Source organism: Pinus tabuliformis, chromosome 2_2, assembly GCF_031772625.1.
Source record: "Pinus tabuliformis cultivar Carrire ecotype Pingquan chromosome 2_2, CPIR1, whole genome shotgun sequence".
NCBI lineage: Eukaryota > Viridiplantae > Streptophyta > Pinopsida > Pinales > Pinaceae > Pinus > Pinus tabuliformis.
This window is the reverse complement of record NC_142300.1, coordinates 295,666,756-295,679,624: the sequence shown is the minus strand read 5'-3', so window position 1 is coordinate 295,679,624 and position 12,869 is coordinate 295,666,756. Positions and strand designations below refer to the sequence as shown.

The 12,869-nt window shown below is 42.0% G+C and overlaps 1 protein-coding gene across 1 annotated transcript in view; it reads left to right on the top strand.

Moving 5' to 3' along the window:
* LOC149192479 (histidine kinase 1-like) overlaps window positions 1-12,869 on the top strand; it is a 360,562-nt gene that overhangs the window by 308,219 nt on the left and 39,474 nt on the right. Inside the window, exon 12 of the mRNA XM_089404623.1 lies at window positions 9,362-10,999. Coding sequence (XP_089260749.1) covers window positions 9,362-10,999 — 1,638 coding nt within the window. The remainder of the gene's footprint in view (window positions 1-9,361; window positions 11,000-12,869) is intronic.

The window sequence follows — 12,869 nt, the reverse complement described above, 5'->3', positions numbered from 1 at the left end:
CTGCTCGACGAAAGTCTCTCCAACACCTCTCAGAGGCTTTGCATCAGCCCTTTTGGCCTATGCGCCAACCTAGAACCCCCTGTGTTAGCCTACAGATGCTCTGCGCTAGCTCTCTGGCCCTCTGCGTCACCCACGCAGGCCCTCTGGCCCTCTGTGCAGTCACTTTGGCCCTCTGCGTGGCTCCTGCTGGCTCTGCGCCTGCCTCTCTGCCTCTGCGCTGGTCTTTCAGCACTATCTTTGCCTCTCTGCTATGCACTCACTGCCCCTCGCTGCAACTCTAATCACTGGTTCGATTTCTCTCAGCAAACCCCACTCCAGAAAATCGAACTAACTGATCAACTTGGTGTATCTCCAACTGACCCTCAAGCCTCCTCTTATACTTTTTCTATTGAGTCTTCAACGGCCGAGATTACATCTCTAATCAATAGCTAAGATTAGATTTGGCTTGATCCATGTCATTTAGAACCTTCTCACCCAGTTTTATATTAATACCCATTAATATTTTTATTTTCCTAAGTTTAGACTTAGGAACCCATTAAAAATATTAATTATTTTAATATCTCTCTAACCGCGTGGAATTTCTCCAAACCATTTCTGAGTCTTGGATATCTCATATGCTTTAGCTTCTCCACCAATTTTCATGGCTAGAGCACATCCGATGCTACCCAAAATCAACACTCCCTCTTAGCGAGGAATGTGCTCTAAAAATGCTCCTCCACTGAACATCACCCTGATCATTTGGCACTGATACTTGTGTTGATGTTTGGCCTTGCTTCCCAACATCCTCTGCACTGCTGCACATGGCTCTGCCACTGCCACTGCTACATTTGTACGACAACTCCCTTTGCATCCGTGTTGCTGCTGGTCCTTTTTCCCAACACTGCATTTGCACTGCGGCCCTCTCTCATCATGCTGCCCATAGCACTATCACTGCTACTGCTGCACTGCAACTCAGTTACTGAGACGATGGTAACTGATCTACCCAACTACTGACATCCTTGTCAGGCTAGAAGCCCTCCTAATGTTGAAGCTCTCTCTGCAGCTATCATGTGCTCCCTTTGCAGTTATCATGTGCTCCTTTTGCTACCTCTGCTCTGCTGCAACAACTCTGTGCCTTTCGCACTGCTGCAAACACCTTTGTGCCTTCCTGCACTGTTGCAACCTCCTCTGTGCCTCTCGCACTGTTGCAACCGTCTCTGTGTTGCTAGGGACTGCTGCACTCTAGCACTGTTCTGCCGCTCCATCCGCATCTTGCTTCTACCGACATCTGTCATCCTGCTACTGTCTCTCGGGGCTCCCGTAGCTGGATATGATCCAAGAGTTTAGGTACCTCAAGGATCCTTCCCCTCATCTCCTGTAGTTCTCCTGACTACAACTCGATGTCTCCCCACCTCTTCTCTAGAGGTACATGAGCACTCATGGCACAATCGTCATCATCCTCTACTTCCTTCTCCGCCTTAGCCGACACTGCCTTGGAGTCAGAAGCCTCTCCCTTATTCTTCTTCCTGGGACATTGGGTTGCATAATGGCCCAGCTCCCCACAGTGGAAGCACTTTATCTTGGAGATGTCCTTCTTCTTCCTCTTCCCTTGCTGTCCCGCAGATGCTAGAGCCGCATCCTCTTCCTCCTCTTTCTTGATTCGACCTCCTTTGCTGCTACTTCCCGCCTTGGTCAGCCGTCTGATCTCTTCTTGGCGAAGAGCTGCCCACAATTCTTCCCAATTTGGAAGATTCACTCTACCCAAAATGCTTTGGACGAATGTCTCCCACTCCTCGGAGACTGCGTTCAGGGCGGTCCTCACCATTAACTCCTGATCCGGCATGGCCCCTATGGAAGTAAGTTGGTCCCGAATCTCCTGCAACCTGCTGAGGAAGTGATCTATCTGCTCCCCCTTTTGCATTTGATACGACCGTAGTTGATTCTCCAGTAGCATCTTCCTCCGCACGGAAGTGCCCTGATACAATGTCGTCAAGGTATCCCACGTCTCCTTTGTCATATTCTTCTCGGCAATATGCTAAACTACATGATCCTTGGTCCCATCAAGGATTATGCACTTTGCCTTGGCCATTGCATCCTCATACTTTTCGTTATTAGCTGGGTCGACTGGAATAGCCACGGTTCTCAAGGCGAAGGCCTTGATGCGATGTTTATCCAGAACATACAAGATCCTGGCCTTCCAGATGACAAAGTTGGATGCTCCGTCCAACCTGTCCTGATCCCTCAGTTCGTTCATTGCCATCTTTGCTCTTCTCTTCGACTCCCTCTGAGTCTCTACTTCCCTCCTGGAAGTTCTCCTCTAGACTCCCTCTAAGTCTCGATTTCCCTCTTGGAAATCCTCTCCTAGACTCCCTCTGAGTCTCGATTTCCCTCCTGGAAATCCTCTCCTAGACTCCCTCTGAGTCTCGATTTCCCTCCTAAAAATCCTTCTGCCAACAGTCGAATCGCACCTCTCCGATTCCCTTTGCTCCTACAACACTAATCTGGATTTCTTGTCTAGAAATCTGCCTAGGTAGCGACTCCCTTCTACGTTGGTTCTGTCCCATTAGGGCTTCGACAGCAACGACACCCCATCAACTTCACAATCCACAATCTGCCCACAGCTTCCTAGGCCCCAACAGTTGAAGAAACTGAGCTCCTTAGCTTTGCGTAATCCCGGCAAGGCTAAATTGCTCCTCTTGCCAACTGCGTCACTCCTACCTGGCTTAGTAGGATGACGTGGCTCCTCGTGAGCCTCTTCTACCTTTTTCTGCCTCTGTGTTGGCCTCTCTCTGGCTCGAAATGATGATGCAGGCCCTCTGCGTCACTCCTTTGCTGCATTCTGCTTAGGAACAACTCTGTTTCTCGAGACAGCTGTTTGTGCTGCAATTTTTCTGATTTAGCTACTGCCTTCAGTTCTCGTGTGATCTGCAATGCTCTGATACCATGTTGAAATTTCTAAGTCTAACCCATTAGAAAATTTCCTGCACTATCTGGTTTATTTCACCTACTTGTTTTAATTACTGAACAAGTTATGTAACCATATAAATACTGAAATAAACACAAATGCAATCTCAACCATCTACAGATCATCAATTGAAAGAAATAGACAAACAAACAAGGGACACCGTTATTTTTGGACAATCGTCCCCGGAAAAACCCAACTTGGGAAAACCGGTGCAACAATTCTGAGGGTTTTAGCAGCTTTTCTTGAGTACAACTGGGTGCCAAACTAGCTCACCCGACAGAGAAATCAATCTAGCAGTAATACCTCACTTCGGAAGCAAATATTCGGCAAGTCTGCTCCACGAAAGTCTCTCCAACGCCTCTCTGAGGCTCTGAGTCAGCGTCAACCTAGAACCCCCTGCGTTAGCCTATAGATGCTTTGTGTTGGCTCTCTAGCCCTTTGTGTCACCCACGCAAGCCCTCTGGCCCTCTGCGCAGTCACTCTGGCCCTCTGCGTGGCTCACACTGGCTCTGCGCGTGCCTCTCTGCCTCTGCGCTGGTCTTCTGGCACTATCTCTCCCTCTCTGCTATGCACTCATTGCCCCTTGTTGCAACTCTGATCACTGGTTCGATTTCTCTCAGCAAACCTCGCTCCAAAAAATCGAATTGACTGATCAACTTGGTGTATCTTCAACTGACCCTCAAGCCTCCTCTTATACTTTTTCTGTTGAGTCTTCAACGACCGAGATAACATCTCTAATCAACGGATAAGATTAGATTTGGCTTGATCCATGTCATTTAGAACCTTCTCACCTAGATTTATATTAATACCCATTAATATTGTTATTTTCCTAAGTCTAGACTTAGGAACCCATTAAGAATATTAATTATTTTAATATCTCTCTAATCGGGTGGAATTTCTCCAAACCATTTCTGGGTCTTGGAGATCTCATGTTCTTTAGCCTCTCCACCAATTTTCATGTCTATAGCACATCTGATGCTACCCCAAATCAACACGATTTCTCTGGCTCTCTCTCGAGCAACTAAGTGCTGCTACTCAGGAAATCAATCTGCTCAAGTGATTTTTCCAATCCCCATCGACTTCTTATAATCCTCTGTTGAGACTTCAACGACCAAGATTAGATCTTAATCGATGGCTAGGATTAACTTGAAGTCGATCTGTGTGAGTTTCTAGAACATTCACACCATAACTTAATTAATTCTAATTAATTAGTCATATTCCCTAAGTTTAGACTTAAGAAATATTTAAAAACTGACTAATAATCTAATTAAGTCGTGTCTAGGTTGAATTTCCAAAAACGATTTATGGGTTTTGGAGATCTCATGTATTCTAGCTTCTCCACAAAATTTCGTGGCAAGAACACATCCGATGCTACAAAAACTAACAACGAGAAGACCACTTTGATACCATACTTGATCTGGATCTCTTCAACTACCGGAATTAACCAAGATCTTTTACTTTTGTGATGTTAGTAGAATTGCATATGAAAGAGTATGAAAAGCCACATGTGCATGCTTTAATGAAGAAGAAACATAATGACAATCATCAAATCAAGAACACAAACACATTGATAACGGAGTTCACCCAGTGTGGGTTACGTCTCCAGGCCCTAGTGTCAAGAGTGGGGAGGCTGCTTCATTAAATGCTGCAAGATGATGATTAGTACATAGTACATTCTTTGTCATTACAAGGATAAATTCCTTCAATCACAGTGGGATGTCTCTCCATGAGACGTTCTCCCTATAGGAACTCTCGCTCAAATGGGCCCTCCTTCAGCATGACAAGTTAACAAATTCTCACATGATGTGGCATACAAGTATTCCAAATCGCAACGGTAATCAGGGATCTTAACAACAAAAACGTCATCTCAACAAATCAGAAGAAAGATATGGTACCACTACATCATTTACCTCCACTTTCGGGGATGGCCTGAAAATGCTAAGTTCGGTAGATGAAATGGACTGCACCGCTGAGTTCATGGCACAAAATTATGTCAAACGACTATGAACTTTGCCCCTTTTTGAAACCGTCAAATTCTGGACCCTCGAGAATCTTGAAGATTCCCATAAAGATTCCTTCTTGAAGATGGCCAAAAATTCCGCTGCTCGGATGAAGATTCTGAGCACACCACTGCGCTCCCTGCGAAATTCTATGAAAAATGACTATAGAGTTGTCATCATTCTACATCTATAAAAAATCAGCTTCCAAGGGAATCTTTTAGATTCCTCAAGATTCTGCCAAGATTCCTTGCTACTGGCTCCCTGAATTTCCGCTACTCAGATGGGGAAACAGACCGCACTGTTGGACTTCTGGCGAGAAAGCGTGCAAAAATAACTATAAACTTGTCAAATTCTGACACTAGCACCTCTGGCCCTCTAAGGGAATCTTATGCAGATCCCTCACTCATGGTTCTGCTCCTCCTGGCTGCTCAAGGCTTCGTTGTGTCTGCCCTCCGCCGCTCGTCCCGGTTGAATGGCACAAAAGGGTTCTTAAGTAAGCTTTTGGGCGGACTTAACAAAGAGGGGCCATTGGCCTATTGGTAAAAGGGTTAAGTTTGGAGCAGGGTGGTCGGGGGTTCCAACCCCACCGACCCCTCAATCAACATGGCACGTTGGTTTTTGTTTTAGCACTGGCATTTAACACATATCGACGGTTACATATAATGTTGGAGGCTTTTAGTTTAACAAGGTTGGCGGATATATATATTATGCGGTTTGTTTTTGAACTGCTTGGGTGGTGGGCTAGCCCACCAGGCCGGGCGGGTTCAAGCCTCGCCGGAATTGCAACATATTGTTGAATTTTGTAGCATCAGATGTGCTCTAGCCTTGAAACTTTGTAGAGAGGCTAAGACACATGCATTCTCCAAAACTCAGAAATTGTTTCTGGAAATTCCACCTAGAGATGATTTAATTAAAATAATTAACTTTTTAAAATGGTTTCCTAAGTTTCCACCTAGAGATGATTTAATTAAAATAATTAACTTTTTAAAATGGTTTCCTAAGTCTAAACTTAGGAAATCTGGTTAATTAAAGGGTATTAATTAAATCAGGTGTTAATCTTCTAGAAGAAGATGATGAACTCCAAGTTAATCTTAGCCATCAATTATGTTTTAATCCTGGCCGTTGGAGCTCCAAGGAGAGATTATAAGGAGTTTGATGTGGTTGGAGAAATACACTTGAGCAGTTCGATTTTGCTAGAGAATCGATTTCCTGAGTAGCAGCTGTGAGTTGTCAGAAGTGATTCCATAAGGTCGAAGTAGTGAGAGAGGGGCAGGGATAGTAGACCGAAGGAAGGTTTCCAGTCCAAGGAGTGCAAGTCAGAGGGAAGTTCAGTGAGGCAGCGCAGTGCCACGCATAGGCAATGCAGAGCTTCAGAGGGAGTTCGAATTCTAGCTGGGAGAGAAGAGATTCAATGCTAGAAGTCGGGGTGTGAGACCGGAGGGCTAGGAGGTCGAATTTCCGGACAGTAGGAGGTCAGTAGAGGGATTGACGCAGAGCCCAGCCAGTGTGACACAAATCTATGTAGGGTTGACACAGAACCTGCACAGAGGCAGTGTAGGGCCAGTTAGCAAGCCTCTGGTCGGATCTCCCAGATCAGTATGAGATTCTTCTCACTAACTTTTTGCCAGTATTTCTATGTATCGAATAACCAGTTTGGGCATCCAACGATCTGTACTCAGATTTACTACTGCATAATAATTAAAACCCTTAGTTGTTGCACCGGTTTTCCCAAGTTGGGTTTTTTCGGGGACATTGTCCAAAAACAACTGTGTTGATGTGTGTGTTTATTTCTCTCCGGTGTAGTATTTAAATTCTGCAGTATTTTATTTTGTATAGGTTGCAGTGTATGTATTTCAATATTTCCTGTAGATAACTGCAAGTAACTTGTTCAAGTATTTAACAAGTAGGAGAAATATTATCAGTTTCCTGCAGTAGGAATCAGGTCACTGATTTTTCACACGTATAACATATATAGTTTGTGTTACATATAGGTCGGGCGGGGTCTGAGTCAACCGCGGCCCGGACTCTAACATTATATTTTTAATATATATAATATGATATATGACTGTTGGCTGGGGTGGCAACCCTGCACCCAATTTTGTATTTTTTTGATTTTTTATAATCATATGGTTCAAATATTCCCGTCGAAAAATAAGGGTCATTGAACAAACAACTATGCAACAAATTCGCCCACTCCGGTGGCTAGATTCTGTGCATCGGGACGCTGCCAAATTGTTGCCTCGTTAACACTGCCACTTGGCCAAGTTTGACCCGAAATTTGACCAGTGATATCTTGAGCATACGAACTTGGATTTGAGTGCCACTCGCATCGTCGGAATCAAGGCAACAAGCACTACGATTTGGTCCTGGTTTCACTTCCATATGATGACTTCGATTTTTGAGCTATTTTGAAGCCACTTCTAAAATCTGAGCATGTTTGGAGCCATATGGATCACCAACTGCTAGCTTGAATTGAATTTTTCTTCCCTTTACAAGATGAACTTGGGCACCTACTCACTAGATCTCCAATGCTCGACTTTTTTACTATTCCAACCCCTGATTTTGGCTAAATTGGCCATGATCTAAATTATGTCTCTCTCGAAATCTTCAAATCTTTCCTAGCATTTCCACATCATCACCTGCTTTGCCACGTCATGTGCCACTTGTGTTCGTCCCATAATGCCTTAAGAAATCTTGGAATCCTGACACATGGATATTATTCCTCTCATACTGTTGATTATTTTTTATGTAATACATGCATGATTTTGCCCATTGCCACCCCTATTATGCCACCTGGAAATTTGTTTTGACTTTTTTGATCAAGTTTGACCAATCTGTAACTAGTTATTGCCACCTCAGATTGTCAATTTGGAACATGGCATGGACTCCTCTCATCAAGCTAAACAATCTGAGATTAAGTTGACTTTTTGATCACCAGGACCACTTTGCATTGCGAACCGTGTATTGCCTTGGGAAAGGTGAAAGTTTTCAAAAATGAGATTTCCATGCATGAGAGTTGTCCGAGAGATATTGCACCAAAGCCAAAGCCACCTATAGACTCTATAGACCATAACCATGTGGTAGGACAGGTGGACCTTGACACGGGCTAGACTCACGCATACACTGATGACCACCCCTACAAAGGTAGGCTCTCATAAAACCATGAGTCCTCAAGTAAGATCACTTGAAGCCCTCCAATCCTATTCAATACAAGAGGAACGCACAAAGAATTCGAAGGGACCAACCATGGTCCAACCAAGACAACGTGATACAAAAAATGAGAACAAGACACAGGTTTGAGATACGTAATACAAAACCTCACATGGTTGTTACATTGCTTTGACTTGTGACCTTGGGTTTACAATGGCGGTGATATATGCGGCAAAAGTTTTTGTATATACCCTTGCTGACATGCGGGATAACAAGTCCAAAACCTTCAGCATATTGGCAAGGCAATCCTCAATGTCAACGTTCAAACTTAGGGCAAGAAAAACTGAGAATAAAAAGAACATCAAAGAATTTGGGAAAACAATCCTGCTGGTAAAAAGAAAACTGACCTATGAACTGTTCTACAACCCATGAAAAAACTATAGTAAGAGGAAATAAACATTCTCTTTGAAAACCAGATAAATCTAAAAATTAGAAACTAGTTATAGGGTGGAATTTTAAGAAATACCTTGGATTTGAGAATGTGAAAACCATAAGTAGATAGAAATCAATCCCCACTCCAAGAAAAATAAAATCATTGATGATGGTGAGAGCATTTGTTTGACCTTCCCAAGATGGATTGTTGACGATGTTAAACTCCTTCCCTCTTGATCCCCAACTACTGCGAAAACTAATGAACTAAAAAATTTAAAATCACCACTTTATCAGGGTTTAATCACTGCCTGGTGATTTTTATGTCGTGCCACAATTTTTTGCAGGAAATATATCACTTTGGATTTGGAACTGCAAATTCTTGTGATTTTGCCAATTTTTGTTAGTGGTGTAAGGATATTTTGGGAGGATTTAGTATGCTGAAAACCAGGCCTGCTTTGCATAGAAGCATAGTATTAAAAAACTAGCAATTGCACATCAAAACATGAAGATAAATGCAACATTTTAGAGTAAGGCAATCTTTCCGTACCTTAAGGTCTCCTCTTTTTCTAATTTTTGCACAAATGAAATGCAAGCATCACATTTACAGCTTTGCGATTAGCAGCATACTTTTTCAGTCTTGTTTAGGGCTTAGCCAGCAATTGCAGCATGTTTTGGGACTGCTAATAGTGGACATAATGTTTTTGAATTGTAATAATCATTGGAAATCTGTTATTTGTATAATGTGAGCTCATTTATACTTGCCTTTACGTTTTCATTATGTAAAATTATATTACTTATTCTTCATATTTGTCACCTGATGAGACTTTGTTGACAGGTTCTTCTTGCATTAAATGGGAACATGAGTAGATTGACCATGGTCCGCTGGTTGAAAGAAAATGGAATTGGAGTTTGTGAAGCATCAGGTTGGACTGAAATGGCAGAGAACCTTTCTAAAATTACAGGATACGGTAGTGATGTGGGTCAGGAAGCCTTAAATAATCTTCAGGCAGACAACAGACTTGACCATGCAACTCTAGCTAATGAATATGAAAACAAAAATTTTGTACTAAATACAACCTATCACAATTATGCACAGATCTTAGATAATGCTTTTGACAACCAATCGGTGAAAATTCAAAAACTAATTGTAATCATAGATGCAAGGCTGTTGGACATGAGCACAAATGCATGGAGGTACCAAATACTCTATCTAAATAAGTACCAGGGGGTAGTGAAATTTGCATGGATATTGAATTATGATACTCCCTCTAACGTAAAGTTGGAGCTAAGGAGAGCAGGTCATTCTGTCATGGTTAACAGGCCATTGTACAAATCAAAACTAGTTCAAATGCTCACAACAATTACAGAAGAAATCAGACTTGAACAAGATAAATCAGCAATTAAATCAGAAGCTTCAAAATTAGAGCTCAATATGGAGGGTCTGAACATTGACTCAACCATGCGTTCACCATGGGCAGGATTGTCTGAACTAAAAGTGCCAAGGAAATCAACAGAAAACATAATTACATCTGAAAAGCATAATTTCCAGAAAATTCCCGAGGGCGTCTATTTAGAAAGAGATGGTCCTTTTACCACCAAAAAAGAGAAGATGGATTTCCTTCCTTGCCCCGTCAAGCAGTTCACTTCTTCAGCTTTACCATTTGAGAGTTCGATAAAATCGGAGTGTAAAATTTTAGAAGATAAAGCAGAGGATTCAAAATTGTATGCAACTGAGGAAGCCAAGCATAACGGCATCAACAATAACAACTCTTTCTATGAAAGATGTGATGGTGCCATATACCCGAAACTTGAATCTGAGATTTGCCAGGAGGATTTATTGAAAAATACAGAGCAGTCAGTATTTATAGGTGAAAGCTCTACTTGGAAACAATCAGATAGTTGGGCTTTCAAGGATCAACAGCCGCAAGGAAGGAATGAAATATCATGGGGTCAAAAGCGAGCTACAGAAACATTCAGCATGAAAGAACAAACGGAGACTTCAGCAAGCAGGTTTTTAGATTTATCTGGGACACACTCATTAAGCATTATGAGATTATCAAGACCTGGGCTAATGAGAGACCAATCTCTGATCCAAACATCCATGGACAATTGTAATGAAGGGTCACATAGCATAAATCATTCCTCAATTTCTGAAAGATCCTTCAATCAACCACTCTGCATGCCTCCCTCAAATGGTAATTGTAAACAAAATGCTTTGGAAGGCATCCGGATATTGCTAGCAGAAGATACACCCATTCTTCAAAGAGTGGCAACAATTATGCTTGAGAAGATGGGTGCAAGTGTAGTTGCTGTAGGAGATGGACTACAAGCAGTGGATACACTGAAGTGCATGTATAAACTAGGGGATTGTGGAAGGTTGCCGTTAAACTGGAGAGAAGAAAGCACTCAAAGAATGACAAAGCTGACATTTCAAGACTCGCCAGCATTTGATTTGATTCTCATGGACTGTCAGGTATGTTGACATTTATGACATCTTCTATAAATATAGAATATCATGGAAAATTTTATAATTAGCATAATGTGCACTACATCTGTATAAGATATATTGAGTTGAATAGTCTTGAGGTATCTTTGACAGCAATGTGTCATTGAATCAATTCATTAAGATCTTGTAATAAGCATAAAAGTTCTTATATGAAATAGAGACAAAGGATGTCTATAAAATAAAATAATATATTGGATAATAGATGAGATCGATTACAATGAGGATAGCCCTGTGTATATATATAAAGGGTGTCTCTATGAAGAGATATGCATTTTCATTATTAGGGTCAATTTTATTAATAAGAAATTAGAATTATTTTTAATATCTTTATTATCTTATCCATTATGATTTATATTCATTAAATTGCCTATCCCTTCAAACTGCTTTGTCCTCAAAGATACCTTACTGACGTCATATGCAGGTTCATTTGTTTTGATTTTGTTTGTTTGCATGGACTAGGAGATAGCGTGCAGGGAGATGGTTAAGTTATGTTTAACATTTATGTTGATTTGGAACATGCTAGCTTCAAATTACTGTAGTGGGAAATGAATACCTTTACCAAATATCTCCTAGCATCTTGCTTGCCACTTTTTTGTAGAAGCACAATGGCAAGACCATTTCCAAACTTGGCGGTGATAGTCATGCTGACATTCAAGTACAATTTCTTGTAATGATATGCTCTTCCTCATTCTATGCAATGTCTCAACAAAAGGAGAAGGGTCAAGGCCACAATTACTACACAAGGTGGTGACTCTCACAATAGGCAACGCCATAGAGAATGGATTACCCAAATCGCCAAGTTCATGTTGAAGGATGTGCAATCCTGAACTAGAACTGATCTTGTGATCTTTTGGGCCAACGAAGCCAATGTAAATAGCTTGGTTCAGCACACTTAATTTTCTTTCACCGATTTTCCCTATCCTTGCACCTGCATGGTTGGAAAAACAACACTACCTATCAACAATTTTCATACTCACTGCAATTGCTCTGCCTTCACTAACCAGTGCCACTAAAGCGCTTCCTTTGTCTAGATTATTTGAAACTTCTTTAGTCCCAGAAACTATAGACTCCAACATAATGAGTAACATTTCAGTGTGATCCCTTCATCAATTGCTTCTTTGCAGGATTCCTCCTTGTCACATAGGTGTTATAAGGGTTTTAGCAACTTCCTAAATAATTTTGGAACAAGATTTAATTTTGTATTATGGGGCCAATTTTTGAGTTAGTGGACCCCATTCGATTTTATTAAGAGATTAGACTAGGAGAAGATGTTTTGTTTTAAAGTTAAGTTACACATGGGGGCCACCCTGACTAGGGAATTAGGCACTCCCTAGTTCGATATGCATAGAGGGGAGATAATGTTTGCATGGTGTTGGTTAAGTGGGGCCCATGATGGAGGACGAAATGGAGGGAAAATTCCCCCACAAAAAGTATATAAGGAGGGCAGCTCTCCTCTTCTCATTCATTCATGAGTGTCTATCGATTTCTCTTCGTTGCTCGAGCTGCTTAGCCGAGTCACTGGATATTTAGCACGAGTTCTTCAGGCGAAGAGCTCATCCTTTCTTCAGGGGACTTCGAGTGCCACCCTAGGAAGGTTTCCTTCATTTCTTCAGGAGGAGATTCACATTGTGATTTCCAGCAGTAGCATTTCCTTCCAGGTGGTGCGTATTTCTGGAGGACGCAGTGAGAGAGGAGGCCGAGTTGTTTGTGGAGCTGAGCAGTAGAGTTTTGTTGTGAGATTTTCTGGAGGAGAGGCTAAGGAGGATTGTCAGCCTTTGGGGGAGTTTGGGAGCTTATTAAGCTTCATGCATGGCAGTGTGACTTTCGCACTACCTGG